This window comes from Marmota flaviventris, chromosome 17, assembly GCF_047511675.1.
Source record: "Marmota flaviventris isolate mMarFla1 chromosome 17, mMarFla1.hap1, whole genome shotgun sequence".
Lineage (NCBI taxonomy): Eukaryota > Metazoa > Chordata > Mammalia > Rodentia > Sciuridae > Marmota > Marmota flaviventris.
The window spans coordinates 20,043,041-20,059,718 of record NC_092514.1 but is presented as its reverse complement, the minus strand read 5'-3'; the positions used below and the strand labels follow the sequence as shown (position 1 = coordinate 20,059,718).

The 16,678-nt window shown below is 48.2% G+C and overlaps 1 protein-coding gene across 3 annotated transcripts in view; it reads left to right on the top strand.

Annotated features, from left to right (window-relative positions):
• Window positions 1-16,678, top strand: part of Arhgap44 (Rho GTPase activating protein 44) — a 176,974-nt gene that overhangs the window by 158,456 nt on the left and 1,840 nt on the right. Inside the window, exons 17-20 of one of the 3 annotated variants that reach the window (XM_071604031.1) lie at window positions 3,195-3,416; window positions 7,106-7,263; window positions 10,970-11,347; window positions 14,096-14,147. In XM_071604031.1, the coding sequence (XP_071460132.1) occupies window positions 3,195-3,416; window positions 7,106-7,263; window positions 10,970-11,347; window positions 14,096-14,103 (766 nt within the window). In that variant the 3' untranslated portion in view covers window positions 14,104-14,147. The remainder of the gene's footprint in view (window positions 1-3,194; window positions 3,417-7,105; window positions 7,264-10,969; window positions 11,348-14,095; window positions 14,148-16,678) is intronic. The other 2 variants (XM_071604030.1, XM_071604032.1) reach the window with 2 other exon arrangements.

The following is a 16,678-nucleotide window of genomic DNA, read 5'->3' as shown; positions in this document are numbered from 1 at the left end:
TGATTCTGCAAGCCCTCCACCCCTGTCACCTTGCTGGCACAGAAGAGCCAGAAAAGCCACTTACATGGAGGGTGGCTCCTGGACTCTGCCTTGTGCCTCCTGCTCATTGACTTCCAAGACCTTTGCTTCTTAGAGGTTCTTCTCAGCCCCTGGCTCCTTGCTTTCACCTTGATTCAACTTCACTTATGAAGCTGAGTCACTCAGTTTTCACCAGAAGCAGCAGGCCATGGGAAGTCTTGACCTCTACAATGACTTTAGGTCTCCATGCAGCAGCATCTACCAAAGTCAGTTGTTCTTGTATTAATTCCTCTTCATTTGTTGTCTCCTAAGAAACACAAGCTGGGCATAGTGATGCATGCCTGTAATCCCAGCGACTTGGGAGGCTGAGGCAGGAGGATCCTAAGTTTGAGACCAGTGTCAGCAACTTAGTGAGACACTGTGTCAAAAGAAAAAAACAAAAAGACCGCGGAGATTTTGCTCAGCAGTGAAGTGCCCTGGGTTCAAACCTCAGTGCTAAAACAACAACAAAACCAAACCAAAAAACTCACAAGCAGTTCCTTGAGCCTGGTTACTGTTGCTTCTTTATTTAATTCAGCAATGAATAGAAACTTGTGAACTCTTGATACAACCTTCTCATTGAATTTCCCAATTTGTGAGCAGATTCCCCTCCTTGGGAGCATACTGACCAATTTTGTAATTCCTGTCTCTGAGCTGAGTTTTACTTAGACATCCAGACATTTCAGTATACCACTGTGCTTCTAGAGGTAAACAGACTTAGGCCTCTAAATGTGTAGATGCTGCTGCCTGTGTGATTGGCCTGCTCCGTAAAGATTTATGTTACTGAAAATGTCAGTGAACATTGGATGCGTGTTCACCGTGAGCATGCGGTGCTGTCGGCCGTAATAGAATGGTTTCAGCTGTCAGAGTGGTGATTACTTACAAGACAGCAGCCTCTTTGTAAAGGCAAAAGAATCCATTCAGCTCATGTTTCTCAGTTGCTGACCTTTCCCAGTGATAGTTAGCAGGGTTCCGATGGTACCCACCCACCCCATGCCCAAGCTGCTCCTTCTCTTGGTAGCCTGGAGTCTGAGGATGTAAGATGCCATTGGAAATAGAAGGCATCCCCTCACCAGTCCTGATCCTGACCCTCCCCCTTGGAAGGAATGATCCTTCCAAGCAGAATGGAATAGGGCAAGGAAGAGAAGATGGGGTGGGATTTGCATCTTTCAGGGTTCTTTTTGCTGGTCACCATAGGACACATCTCACACTCCTGCCATCCTTACTGACCATTGCAAATAAGTGTTACTAGCTCTTTTTTCCCCAAGTGAAAGAGTAAATCTTTTACTCTTTTCATCCTGATAAATTCTGAAGCCCAGAAAGCATAGGTTGATAATCCCCCACAACCCACTTTAAATATAAGGGGGTCAAACATGGGGCTGTGGCCCAGAAATTTGAGTAGCCTCTAAGAGGGTTTCTGGACAGCTTACAGAAGGTACTTATAACCCAAATGACTTGAAAGCTAGTGAATCCTGGAAAAAGACATCCCTCCTACACCCCGTCCATTTTAAGGAATCCAAGGGAGATGAAAAGTGTCAACTAAGTGTACATCTGTATGTATAAAATGTAAAAGGGTCTCTGGTGATCCTTGGGAGGAAGTGTGTCAAGAATCTGTCCCCATTCCAGATGTGCTTGGTTTAGCATCCTCTGGGTCCCTCACTGCAGGTCCATCCTAGATATGTCCTTAAATGACCCAAACCCCATCTGCTGCATCCAATCTTTGAAATTAAACTTTTTGTTTTTAATACTGTGTCAAGGTAAATATGACCATTTTACATGAGCAAGATTTTACCTTGGTGCTTCTGACCAGTGCAGATGACCATTTGGTAGTGTGAGGCCATGTAAGCACATAATAGCCCTGGTACCTCCGCCCCACTGTGCATATAAATACTAGAGACAAATGCAGGCAGGACAGTGTTTTCTCCTTTCCTACTAAAAATGTGAGCTTTTACCTGAGTCAATGAATCTCTTGTCTAAGAATCATAGGACCAGTTGTCCAATGAGAACCAACCTCCTTCCAAGTCCATAGGACCAAGAAGAGGGCAAATGGCTACTTGTACCAATTTCTTTTTTCATTATGACTTCTTCCCATCCCTCAGTAATATTGACTCTTGGCTGCTCTCTTTATTCACCTATGTGGTTTTCACCTCTACAAACAGTAAAATCACTTTAACCAAGCAAATTGTAATGATTTAATGGCACAATAAAAACCCCTCCCAAAACCCTATGGCAAGAGACGCCCCTCCTTGCAGAAAGACAACCCTTATGTCCAAAGGAAGGTGTAGATTTGTTGACACTAATATCTGTATGTTTCTGTCCCTGCAGCCTTAGGAAAATCCAAAGGTACAGTATCCTCTGGTAGCTACAAGGCCAAGTTCAATTTCAAACTAAGCCAACTGTGTTGTAGTGAGCTCTGTGAGAAGGTGAATGTGCCACGTTTGGTTGCTTGGCCGACTTACTTGAAGCTGTGTGCCCATCATTAAAATAGACTCAAAGCCTGGAAGGACCATAGGCATGAGCAGCCCCTTCCCCCGCTATGTAGGCAAGCAGGTGTGGCCAGGTGCCCAGCAGTGGTGGATCAAGGGCCAAATCCCACATAACAAAAAGAAGACTATTTAGATGTCTCCTGCTGGTTGGTTCAGTGTTCTAGTCTAGTGCTGTCTGTCCTTGCCCCACCCACCTCCTTCTCCCACTTGGGGGAAGTGGACATCCCCACCACCACACCCTCCCCCAGTTAGGCCACATTGTGCTCTGAGAACAGCTTGGATTCCACACCCAGGGAGCTTGTTGGGCCATTATCTCAAGGACAGCTGGCTTTGGCAGAGGGTTGACATACGGCTCGTCAACTCCCAAGCTGCTGACTATGCCCTGCTGCAGCCTTGCCACTGTGGGAGGGCTGCTCCTGCCAAGCGTGGGCCGCAGGGGCTGCATCTTCGCTGGCCCCCAGCAGCCTGGGCGCTTGGAGCGTTGCTGGCCATTCCCCTACCGCTGCGCATCGCTTCCCAGGCCCAGGAGGGTGCTAAGGCTGTGCTGCTCTTCTCCTAACACGGACCTGCTTGAATGTCTCCGTTTCGTGGGGGAGGGAGCCTGTCACCTGTCACGCGTGGGTAAGCAGGTATCTTTGTATCCCTCGCCAGCATGGGTGTGAGGGTCATGGATACATCTTGGGTGGCTCGAAGAGGCTCCTCAGCTGGTCGGAAAGCGTCCTGCGCCCCGCCCTCCATGCAGCCTCCCGCCCCGCCCGCAGAGCTTGCTGCGCCTCTGCCATCGCCCCTACTGGAGCAGGTGCCCGACAGTCCCGCAGCTCCTGCGCTCTCTCCATCCGGCGTGGGCCTGCAGCCCGTGCCTGAGCGCGCCAGGTAAGCTCCTGCTACTGCTGTCTAGGGGTGGGCTGGTTGGCCTGAACAGAGGGTGTCTGGGCTTGCCGCAGCACACTTGACGCCTCTTGGATTTGATATCCCCGCCATCATTTCTCAGCATTCACGTTTGGCTTTCTGCATCCCGCTGGCACAAGATCAGCCATCCACAGCTCCTTGGCTTTCCATCTAGTCCAGACTTTCCAAGAATGGCATCCCCAAGCGAACATAGAAGGTGGCAGCTTGCTAAAGCAGTGCGAGGAATTATGTTCCTTAGCTCTCCACTTCCCCTTCCTGTGCCTTTATAATTTTCTTCTTTTACAATTTAGAATTTCATCCTTTACCCCTCCCTCTCCTCTACCTTTAGGTTTGTAATGGCTGTTTTTGCTGCTAAAAGTGGATCCAAGTAAGGCAAGGAATGGTGGTGACATAGTCATGCTGGGCCTGGTACCTCTGCAGGATGCTGCATGGTTGTATTTCCATTCTTTAAGGAGAAGGGAGAGGGAGACGGAGAGAGAATTCAAGTTCATTCCACCAGTAGTTCAGTGAACATGAGCAGAAGTTTCCTGTGTCCAGAGATAATAAGATATAATCACTGCCCTTAAGGGGTTCACATTCCAGAAATGGGCTCTGACAGACAACCTCAGCCTAGGTTATGCACACGCAGGAGCACAGGGGAAGGAGACCCAACTTTTGGGTCTTGTCTGAGAGGGGGACTCTGGAAGCGAGAACTACATCTTGAAACAACTGCTATCCAGTTCTATTATTCAATAACAATTTAGAGAACTAGAAAAGATCCTTACAATCAGATGCCATTGTGACTTCTGTTAGGGAAGTGTGGCGTGTCCCCATGGCCACTGGGGAGGAAGTATGGATTTTTGGTTCTTAGGAACCAAACCTTTTGATTCAGTGTTTTCGAAATACACACTCATACACACTCACATTTCAACCCCCTAATGAGGGGATTGCAAATCATTTTTTATTCTTTAATAAGTAGAAGGTATTTTCACTGTGAAATGAGGAAATAAAGGGAACGGGATGATTCAGCGTTTGGCAGGGGGGCTTGACACAGAGTGCTGGGGTTGTTGCTGATGCTGCAACTCGGGATGCTGGGTCCCGCTGTGGAACTCTTGCTGGGCTTCAGATCTATAGGAGAGGTTCAGAAAAGGGCACAGGGAATTTGGTGGAGAAGCAGAGACAGGCTGCTGACCAGGAGAGAGAGGCAAGTAGATAGGAGATTAGCTCTGATGATCCCCTCTTAGCACACTGTCCCCTGTTATCCTGATTTCCCATTTTACAAAGGAGACTCAGTGCCATATGATGTTTGGCATATAAATGATATTTCTTTAAAAATGCCCTTGAAGATGGATTCCCCCCGGGCTCTGAATGCATTCCAGGAATGTTATGGATGGTTGGCCTTGCAGAGTCACTCATGGGTAGGGAATGTCACCCACTGGTTCAAGTTTATTTCAGAGGTCAGCTACGTTGCTCTGTATGCTACTGTTCCTGGGCGGTTGGTTCTGTGTGCTTTGTTCTCATTTTCCTATGGCACCCTCTTTTTCTCTCCTTCTGTAGATTCTGCCCAGTAGAAATGGGTATTCCATTGTTTTGTTTTCTGTTTTCTGGACATTTGCAGCACAGATGGTGCTTCCTGTAGTTGCTGGATTCCTGTGACATCTCTCCTTTCCCCTGAGGATAGCAAGCCCTCCCTCTCCCCTCCTGGCCCAGCCCTGCCTTCAGCTCCCTCCATTCTAGGCTGGCCGTTCTGTCCAGCCAGGCTCTTCCTGTGTCCTGCTCCTCTGCTTGGCATTCACGCTGACCTCAAACTCTGCTTCCTGCCCCTTGGCATCCAGTCATGTGTCCCCGGGTCTAACCTATCCTCAGATGTGCCTTTCCCATGCCTCCTTCATCTAGTGCTCCCAATAGCCACCCTCCACCCCACCTCTCCCATGGGGTCAGCTGCACCTATGCTGGGGAGAGAGGAGCCAGGTTAAGTAGGTAAATGCCTGTTTCTGTGCTGGGGAAAGTGGACCAGGTGGGAGGGAACAGAAAGACGAGGTGGATGATTTCTTGATAGATGTCTTATCTAGACCCAGGAGGAGCATCTGGACCCCCCTACCCCCATCCAGGAGTCTTTTGGTTGGACTGTTTGGTGGTTTTCTTTGGTTGATTGTTTTAACTTCTTCTTGATGGTGACAGAGATGGATGGAAGGGGAGGTAGTCGTTTGGATTAATGCCCATGTGCCAGGTGACCTTGAGACTAAAGAAGAATCAAAGATGAGTTTCTGTCCATTCTGAGTGACTCAATGGTTTTCTGGTTTTTTTTTTCTTTTCATTGATGAAATAGAGAAAGGAACTTTTGCTCTTTGGATTCCTTTGGATGTAAGTTGATAGTCTCCTTTTGGAGGATTCCCCAGGTGTCATGGAAAACTCATCCTACAAGGGAGAGAAAGCGTCACCACCCTGAGTGGGTCTTTTCTTTCTTCCTTCCCATGAAGAAAACTACTTATACTTCGATGACTTCCTGTTCTGGCCCAGGTCCCTGCTTCCAGTCTTCCTCAGTGGGCATGAGTAGAATATTCTTATTGGCGTTTCTTCCAAATGTATATTTGGAGTTTCTGAATGAGTTTAGGAAAATAATAGGCTGTGGCTGCTTTTGTGGGGGAAGAAACAGCCGTTGCTATAGGTTTAGGTTCCCAGACCCTCCACACTACACCCTTTAAGGGCATCACAATTGAGGCAGGATGTTGGATATCTCCCAACTCCAGGGCAGCACCTCTCCTGATTCACTAGGTGCTACTTGGAGTATTTTGGTGAAAAGGAGTGAGACCCTGTAGGGGAACATAGGGAGTATAGTGAGATCTCCCACAGATGGCACGCTGGAGGCTGGCAGGGAATGAGGATCTGCCATGGATTTGCTTATGCAGTAGAGTAGGTTGTCTCCTCACATGTACTTTATCCTCAGGCCAGGGTCTGATGAAGAGCCTAGCTGTGAGGAGGAATCCTCTTAGGGACCTGGTGATCTTGGTGTCCCTTTGTCAGTCTGAGGGACTCTAGAGGGCAGGGTCCCTCTCCGCCATTGACTCACCTTCCTCTAAGCCTGGAGGACCAGGACTTGAAATGGCCCACATGTGGGAGCACAGACTGGGTCAGCATTGACCCTGCCAACTGCTGGGATCTGCCACTGAGTTTGAGGATGGTTCTCAGAATTCCTCCCCTGCCTGGGGAAGTGATGGAGGCCATCATGGGAGAGCTCTGGCCATGCCCAGGACAGCCTGAGGCCAAGTCATCAGTCCTTGCTGGCACACTCACCCTATTGAATCCTCTTGGCTCTGGTATGCCATGTCAATCAAAGAGAAAAGAACATTTTGGTGTTCCAGATTCAGAATGTCCTAGAATGCCCATGTTGATGACAGATTAGAGTGGGGACACTCAGAGACTTTGCCCTTACATTGCTCATGGCCTCCTTGAGGGCAGAGGATGTTGGCACTGGGGGTGGAACTCAGGCCATGAGAGCTCCAAGAAAGGTCACCTTATGGGCACCTTTGAAGGTTTTTAAGAAGGGACCAAGAAGATTAGAGCTGGGACAGAGTGGAATGGGACCCAGAAGAACTCTAGGATTACACTTAGCAAGGCGGGTGCTGAAGTCGACTGAACTCGGGACCTCTCTGCCCTGTGTGTTTGTGTTTCAGCACTGCTAAAAGCAAGGAATTGTCTCCAGGGTCTGGGCAGAAAGGAAGTCCAGGCTCCAGCCAAGGGACAACCTGTCCAGGGACGCAACCAGGGACTCAACCAGGTGCCAGCCCCAGCCAGCCACCTGCAGACCAGAGTCCCCACACCCTCCGGAAAGGTACGTCACCACTTCCCTTCTGAGTAGCCTCAGACCACTGATGGCGCTTATCACTCCTAAAGGCTCATTTCCATCCTTAGCCTGGGCGTCTAGAAACTGAGTGGCTTAGTGAACAGTTCTGAGTCTGAGTGTTAGAGCTTAGAGAGGTGAGCCAACCCCTGGGCTGAGGGTGTAGCTCAGGGGTGGAGCACTCACCTGGAATGTGCAAGGCCCTGGGTTCCATCTCTAGTGTTGCAACAACAGCAGCAAAACAAGAAATCAACCAACCCCAAATGGAACCATTTGCCATCATCCTCAGCAAGCTCATTTGAAAAGCAAGGGACATACATCGGGCAGCGTTTCCTCTACAGCATAGGATGCCACCAGTGCAGAAATCATTGTCTGAGTTGGCGTGTGTCTTCCCCAGACCTGCCAGGCCCTACCTGTAGTGCAGTAAAAGCTGTTCCCCCACACAGCCCTGGATGGCTGCACCTCTCCCCGAATCCTTCCTGTAAAGGGATAAAGGGTGTCGGGATCCTATCTCCACGAGGCCAGACCTCCCGTACCTCTGTTTTGTTACTATGCTGACCTATCACTGCCCGCCAGGATTCCGCCACTGGAACCTGTGATAAAAGGCCCAGTTATTTTCCCTTCTGAGAATCACTCCTAAAAGCTAACAATGTACTCTATGCCAACACTTCTTAAATGGGGAGCTGGGCTGCGTGTGTACTTTTCTGGACCTTTTGGGTTTGTCTCTACCTCTATCACCTCTCAGCAGATTTCACGTGTCTGAAATCATGTATCCTTTTTAAAATTTTTTTAAATTTTTAATTGATTCCTTTTAGTTACATATGACAGTAGAATCCATCTTGACATCATTAGGGAAGCATGGCATATGTCCTTTTCTAATTCAGTCCCCAGTTATATTATTTAATTTGTTCTGTGTTCAGGCCTTTCATGCCCTGAGGATGGCTACGGCTCCAGATTGGTTATACAGACCAGGCTCGTCACCCACATTTATCTACAAACTATCCCCTTCTAGACTTCCTGGCACCAGGCTACCGTGGAAGTTCCATTCTCCCAGTCTGCCTTCACCCCAGCACTTCAATGTTCTTCATTTCCTGTTCATTCCTTTCTCATCCTACAAATATTTATTGAACCCTACTATGTGCAGGAGTCTGCTTTCCAGAGAGGTTCAGTGATAATGCAAAGGTGGTGTTGCCAGCTGGGGGACATCCAGGCACTGAGGGGACACATGGGACACTCTGTCCAACATCTTGATGGTCGAATGATGAGTGGACCAAAGTGGGGGCAGTAGGAAGTTAGCCTTCCAGGGCTTTTCTCCAACACCAATAGATTTTCCTTGTAGTACGGACATGAGTTCTTCAGTACATCTCTGTTTACAGATCCTCCCCCAACCCTTCAAGCCAAGGATGATGGCTAAGCCATTGTTTTATCCAGTGGAAGTGTCAGGGCTCCTGTTGCAGCTGGTCAGCTTCCTAATCCCAGTGGCCAGCTAACCCTTTGAGGTTTTTGCAGCACATTGGACCCATGCAGGGAATACTGCCTAGAATGACCCAGGTCCCTTTCTCAAGTGAGTGAGTAACTCAGAGTTGTTATTTGAAAGGATGATGTTCTTCTCCATTCCCCATCATTGCCCATCTGAGATACTTAACTTTTGCTTTTTTTTTGACCCCTCTGTCTTTTGACCACATGCATCCAGTGGAGTATCATGTCCTAGTCCTGTCACTACCCAGAAGTGGTCTCATCACAGACATGATGATGTTACTGTATCCTCTCTCTTGCAGCTCATCTGGGAGGAGGCATGCTCATGCTCCTATACCCAGGGTCTCCCATACTTCATGTCCAGTCCAGTGGAATCATTCCTACAGGGCCCATCCCTGACCACGCACTGTCATGAGCTACAGTAGCTACAGTCATGGCTGCTGGCAAACTTACTTTGAACTTAGGCAGTACAGGTGGAAAGTGAAACTGCAAAATTAAGTAGTTTCATTGCAAGTTGTGATTATATGGCGCTTTTCATATGCGATCCCACTTAATTGTTACAGTGCCATGGAGAAAATATTATTCTCCCTATTGTATAGAAGCAGAGTTTTTTGTTTGTTTATTGTTATTGCTTTTTAGAAGTTTAAATAAATTATACTGAGTATACAGTGGGTAACCAGCAGGATAGAAATTTGACCCCCAAGTTGGTGGACTCTAAGAAGCATGGTCTTTTGTCATCCACACAGAGGGCTGGATGAGCCAGGGTAAAACTTGAGAAATTCCTGGTAGGTTTTGTTCCATGGAGGGGTGGGGAATGTCTTGCGGGGGGAGCAGGAATGCAGGAGGAGGACTTAATGCTTCCCTGAGGATTTAAAAGATGGCTTCTTCTCAAATTAGGCTGCATGTGGATGCAGCCCTCACTTAATTCTGAGAGATGAATGATCCAACATTGTCTCAGGAACATTTGCCTATCAGTCAAATCTCCTGAATGTCTGGCTTTTTGTCTTTACCCATTCACTTTCAACTCAAGGTATTATGTATTTATCATCCTGTAGAGGGATTAACTAGATAGAGAGGAAAAAGAAGGCAATGCAAAGGAGATTTGCGCCACAGTGTGCTTTAGAAGGTACAGTCAGGTTGGGGATGTAGCTCAGTGGAAGGGCATGCATGAGGTCCTGTGTTCAATTCACAGAACCACAGAAAAGAAAAGAACATTTCAGTCCATCTGCCCATGCTCATACCCCAAGGGTACAATTCTCAAAAGAAAAAGGTGGGGGGGGGGGCATGTGGGAGGAGGAGGAGAACAGAGTGAAGGTGGATAATGGGTACCAAAACTCATTTGCAGGGGGTGGCACAGTAGGGTAACTATAGTCTGTAGCAATTAATTATACATTTCAAAATAACCAGAGGAGAAGAGTTGGAAAGTTCCCAACACATGGAAATGATAATATAGGAGGAGATGGAAATGCTAATTACTCTGATTTGATCATTATGCACTGTGGTGCATGTATTGAATTACAATACTATATCCCACAAATAAGGACAAACATCATATGTCAATTAAAAAAAAAAAAAAAAGAAAAGGATTGGGGATGTAGCTGAGGGGCAGGACACTTGCCAGTGTGTTTAAGTCCCTAGATTTCATCTCTAGCACTGCAAAGAAAGAAAAAGAGCCATGATCCAAGCACAGAATCCAGGTGGGGAACATAAAGTGGTGGAGGCCGGAGGTTCTGTGACCAGGAGATTTGTTCACACGTCACTGTTGGGAGACAAATACCACTGCACAGGTTTAGCCTGGTCAGTTTCCTATCCTGAGGACTTGCCCCAAATCAGGGTTCCACTGTGACAACTTGAACTCAGATCATTCTCGTTGGATCTGGTCTCACTGACTGTCTCAGTGACACCTCTTCCCATTGGGAAATCAGCCCACCGCCCGTGGATGGGAGATTTGTTCCGTAGTTTGGCAGGGTGTGCATGTAGATGGTGGCAGAGATCCAGGAAAGAGAAGGAGAAATTAGTTAACAGATGGAAAGACAGGAAAACTTGCAGTTCCTAGTTCATTTTTAAAAATTGTATTGGCTGCTCTCGGTGTGGCAGGAGGCCTAGGGCAGGGAAGTGGGGTGACAGGAAGTGACCACTCTGAACCATGAAGCCTGTGCTGATGAGTCACACTGATGGGCTTCATTTAATAGCTTTGCATTTTGTTGTTTTTTTCTTTCAGTTTCAAAGAAGCTGGCACCAATTCCACCTAAGGTCCCCTTTGGCCAGCCAGGGTCTGTGACTGACCAGTCCGCTGGCCAGCCGTCCCCCGTCAGCCTGTCTCCTACTCCACCAAGCACCCCGTCGCCCTACGGACTTAGCTACCCACCGGGGTACTCCTTGGCCTCAGGCCAGCTCTCCCCGGCTGCAGCTCCTCCCCTGGCCTCTCCTTCTGTCTTTACAAGCACGTTAGCCAAATCGCGACCCACCCCTAAGCCCCGACAGAGACCCACTCTGCCACCTCCTCAGCCTCCCACGGTCAGCCTCTCTGCCTCGAGCCCACAGTCCACGGAGCACCCCATGCTGGATGGCATGTCCCCTGGGGAAAGCATGTCTACAGGTAACCAGGCCACAGGCCCTTTCGAATATTCCTGTGAACCTTAGCAAACTGTGCCGGGGGGAGGGATGGTAGCGTCACTTTCAGGTAACTAGTTCCCATTTACTGTGAGATGGCTGTGCCATGGGCTGAGGAAAGATGATCTTAGAAGCCCACCTATGGGACGTTGGATTCAAGTTGTTCTGCAGGGGGCTTCTGTTTCTGCTCTTATTTGGGGGGAGTTGAGCCTAAGTCCTTTGGAGTGGGGACCCAGGAGAGGCTGGGAACTGGTTATGATCACAGAACAACTGGCATCAAAATACAGGTGAGGCATTGAGTTTCCCTTGGACAGAATCCAAGGAGTTGAACAGGTCCAAGTGCTTAGGGAGAAGATAGGCTAAGAACCAGAGATATTTGTCCCTAGTAGCAAAATAAGCCTTGTGAGAAAAATGTGTTTCTCAGTATATATTTAGAGAAGGGTCATTTTCAGAGAAGGCATGTGTCTGCCTTTCTCCCCACCCCCTGCCCGCTGCAATTCCTCCAGCAGCTAATTGTATAAACCCACAGCTACTTAGATTTACTTTGAATTTGAAAACAACCATGGAGCTGTCTTCCCCAGAAAAAAAATGTGTAAATACACACACACACACACACACACACACACCATAAAATCTTTCATTGTGGAAGAAACAGGACATTTTTTAAGTGTTTCCCCAGACACTTGGACCATATAAGATTATAAAGTCAGGGTCAGATTTTGTGATGGCTTCCACAAAAAGTCATCTGAACATTTTCCTTATTCAGGAAGACAGGCCAACTGTTGGGCTGCATCTTGGAATAAAGTCAGCCCATTCATCTCAGGGAAGAGCCTGCCCGTATCTGTGGAGTGTCATCACAAATGGCAGAAAGTGACACGGCTGGGGTGGAATAAACACATGCACTCCACACGTATATACATGCTTTCAGGTGCCATAGGTACATGTATCACATATGCATACAGACCACCCCCACATGTGTACACCATACACATACATATCACACTTATACCATACATACGCATGCCACATGCATATGCATAGTGCCTCACACATGTATGCATGCCACATATAACATATACACACAGACACATGCCAGATACACATACGGCACACGTGTGCAAACACACCACATGAACATGTACACCACCCACACATACACTACACATACATAAACCATGTGCATATGCATATGCGCCGCACACGTGTAAAAACATACCACATGCACACCACACACACATAAGCCATATATACCACACATACACACGTCATCCATATATTACATATATACCCATGCACATACCACATACATATACACACCATACATATGCTTATCACACATATCACACACATATACTACACACATATATACATACACCACGTACCTACACACATACATGTATACATGCATACAAATATATGTATATATACACATACATACATATATATACCCCAGATCTATACACTATACATTCACACATACACTCCTGCACGTATACACTATACATACACCACACATTACATATTCTACACATACATACCATGCATATACACATCACATGTGTACATACATACCAAATGTATATGTACCATACATATATCACTCTTATGCAAACACCATATGCACATACTACATACACCCACACACACTACATGTATATGCATGCATCACACATGCCAACACCACATATAAAATCACGTATCCAGGGGCTGAGGGTGTGGCTCAGTGGTAGAATGCATGCAAAAGACTCTGGGCTTGGTACACAGCACTGAAACAACAAAAAGCCCACAGACCCATACACATGGCATACTTGAAAGAAAATACTGTGCTGGGTCTAGGGTGCACCACGTCTCTCATGGATACTGCCTTCCCCCAGCATCCCCCTAGAGAGTACCATTCTCTGCCCTAGATTAGACGGAGGCACATGCCTGTGAGGTCCAGCTCCTTGCTGCCAGTGAAAACACTAGGCAAACCCGCGAGTCTCTGCCTGGGTCAGGAGATTTCATCGTTATGGGGAAGAGCCATCCGGGGACGTAGCTTCTCTGTTTTGGATGTGATTAATGTTGAATGTACAGCTGCTGTCATCCACCCTGAGGCTTATTTTTAAATAAGGAGGTTCCTCCCTGTGAAATGACAGTGACTACCATGCCCTCCTGTTGTTTTTGGGGTGGTGTATGTTTTTGAGTGAGCCATGATGTAGAGGACAGCCACTGGCCTGGGGGGACAACACTTGCCCCAGGAGTTCCCAGTCACATGCGGCAGCCCTCAGGGACTGCTCCTCCAGCACACCAAGTCTGCTGACTCTCCAGCCACCCCAAGGCCAGAGCACAGGGGTGTCCCATACTATAAGCCACAGGATGAGGAGAGGATGTCACTCAGGGAGGCAGATGAGAGCGAAATGAGAGGAGCAATTTGGGGGCAAAAGTGGGCACAGGCAAGGAGGGACAGTGTCCTTGTGGCTTGAGATGTGGAGTGGTTCACTTCCCATTACACAGGCTTAAGATCTGATCGTCAGAATCAATGACACCCCCTGGTGCTGCATTCCATTTTGTTTTAATGTTCTCTTGAGAGCAGACCATGACTGTCTGGTATGTACGGGTCTCTGAGCCAGCGTAGAACCTGCAATGTTTTGGTGTGGCCCGCGTGGGACTGTGACACTCTGCACAGTGTTTTTGTTACATTCATGTTTCATCGTGTTTATTCCTCTCTCCGAATCCTATCATTGTGTTCTTGCAGCTGTGTGACATGGGTGACGCAGTGTTGGATACGTGTGAGGGGGATTTTCAGGGTAAGCTGGCTCCGGCCTCACCTCCCTCCACCCTCCAAGCCAGCCAGGCCGGCTGCCCCTGCCCCCTGCCGCCAGCGCCCCCCAAAGAGCTGTCCCTCCTCTCTGCATGCAACTCAGACCGACTGACCGCATGGCCGCTGCACTCTTACCAGCCTCCCGCAACCTCAGCAAAGATGAGCTGACCCAGGAGCTTATTTGGCTTTTTGAGATCATTGGCCTTTTTTTTTCTTTCTTTCTTTTCATAGGAGCTGAGGGAAACACTCAACAAATGGGTTTAGCTCTTCTTTCCCCGTCTTCTGTCTCACTGTATCACCTCCTTGCAGCTGCCCTCCTCTCCCCCTCAGGTTTAGAATTTGCAGGGGTAACAGATCTCTTCTTCACTGGGTGGATTTGCTGGAGGCTGTTGTGCTCAGCACCCTAGGAACATGCTCTGCACACTTTCATTTAGGAAGGTGTCCTGATGGGAGGACTTACCTGGTGTGGCTTGGCACAGGGTCCAACACGTGGTCTGTGGCCATGAGCTCGTACTAGCAGATGTCCACCGTCAGATTCTGCTCCCACCACCCTGGTACTGAGGATTGAACTCGGGTTTTTTTTTTTTTTTTTTTAACTGAGCTGTATCCCCAACCATTCTTATTTTTTTGAGACAGGGTGTCGCTCTGTTGCCTGGGCTGACTTGGAACTGGTGGTCCTCCTGCCTTAGTCTCCTGAGTCACTGTGTCTGTGCCCAGCTCAGACACAAACTCTCATGCCTGTCTTCCTCCAGGCCGAAAGCTGGCAAATCCTGAAGAATCCAGAGTCTTAGAGCTCATTCCACCCACCTCCATAATAGTCGGCCAGATCCTTTCCGTCCCACTCAATAAAACAATTTGGGAGCATTTTGATCAGCATCTGCTTGGTTTCCTTCTCCTCCTTCTGCTGTGGAGGAATGTGGCTTAGTGGTAGAGTGCTTGCCTAGCATTCCCAAGGCCACTTGGGTCACATCCCCAGCACTGCAAAAAAAAAAAAAGGAAATAAAAAGAATAGATGTCCAAAGCTAAAACCTAGAATGTGAAAAAAGCCACAAGAATGAGGTGGTTTTGCCTTAGTAAGACAATGAGTAAGTCCAGAGTAAGCCTGGGTTTCCTCAGCACATGGTCCTGCATCCTAGCTACAAGGGATCTGGTGCTCACAGACAGGTGTGTCCCAACAGACATTTCTAAAGTGTTTATGAAATAAATCACAGCCATGATTTCCCTCAGAATCCTAATGAGGGCTTCTCCCCCTAAATCCCGTCCCCTAGCTGAGTGACCTCTCTCCCGTAGGGTGGGGATCCTTTAAGGGAACAGTGGGGGTCATAAACACCTGCGCTGGGTCAGGCAGTCTCTCATGTCATGTCTGCATTCCTCTCCTCCCCTACTTCCATTTGACTGCCGAGACTTAGGAAAGGTAAGATGTTCTCCAGGACCTCACTTGTCTTTGATTTGAGCTGGGAGTTGGAGCCCAAGCAGAGGAGCCTAAGTTCTTCCTGATAGGGAGCCCCACCCAGCAGGTAGTCCTAGGCTGGCATAACCTCCCACCTTCAGAGGAGAGATGGCCACAGATGTCCTGCAAGGCCCACGAGCCATCTGCTGCAGGAGGATGAGTGGCACTGGCTGAGCAGAGCTGCAAACCCCCAGATCTCTGCTCCATCAGGCAGCAAATGGATGACAGGCTGGGATGACATTTTGAGGACTATCTGGGGGACGGGGTGAGAGGGGAGCTTTGTCCCAGAGCCTCCATGTCTGTATAATGTCTTTTAGGACAGTGTCCAAGTGTATGTCTGTACTCTCAGCATGGTAGTCCTCAGTCTGAACATCTGTTTTACAACAAAACAAAAATTAAACTCCACTTCCCAGATGTGGCCCACCACTGATCCCTTGCTAGGTTCATATTCTGTGTCACTTGCAGTACAGTTCCCAGTCTGGATAGAGAAGCCAGGCTAAGTGAAGGCCAGAAACTAAGAAAACAGTGTGACCAAGAATAAGGGACCCAGAGGACCCATCCCACCCCATTCATCTCCCACAGCCCCAGGGAGGCAGCAGGCTTAGCCTTCTGGAGTTCAGTGCTCCAGGGCCATTTCTAGCGTGGTGTGTCCAGCGAGCTTCATGTATCAAGCTGCAGGCTCTAAAGACTTGTCTTGGTTTTGCCGACACAGTTGTCCACATGCTGAGCCCTGTTCCTTCTGTTATACTCTTCCTGCTCCATTGTCCAGGAAGAATGATCTTTCAGTGCTCCTAATAAGGATGTAACCAGAAAGGGGGCAGTTTCTTGGAATACACCAGGAGTTTACTCCAGCTGCTACCAGGTCCTGAGGAAGACCCTCTGCTTTGCCTCCATGAGCCTTCCCAAAGCAGCTGTTTCTCAGAGTGAGATCGCTGACCCAGGTCTCCCCCGTTGTCTCACACCCTGTCCATGCAGACTTGAGGGAACTAAATGCAGTCTGAGCTACATCCCCAAAGGATCCTATTGAGACCTGCCCAAGAGCGTCCTGCTTATCAGGATCCAAGTGC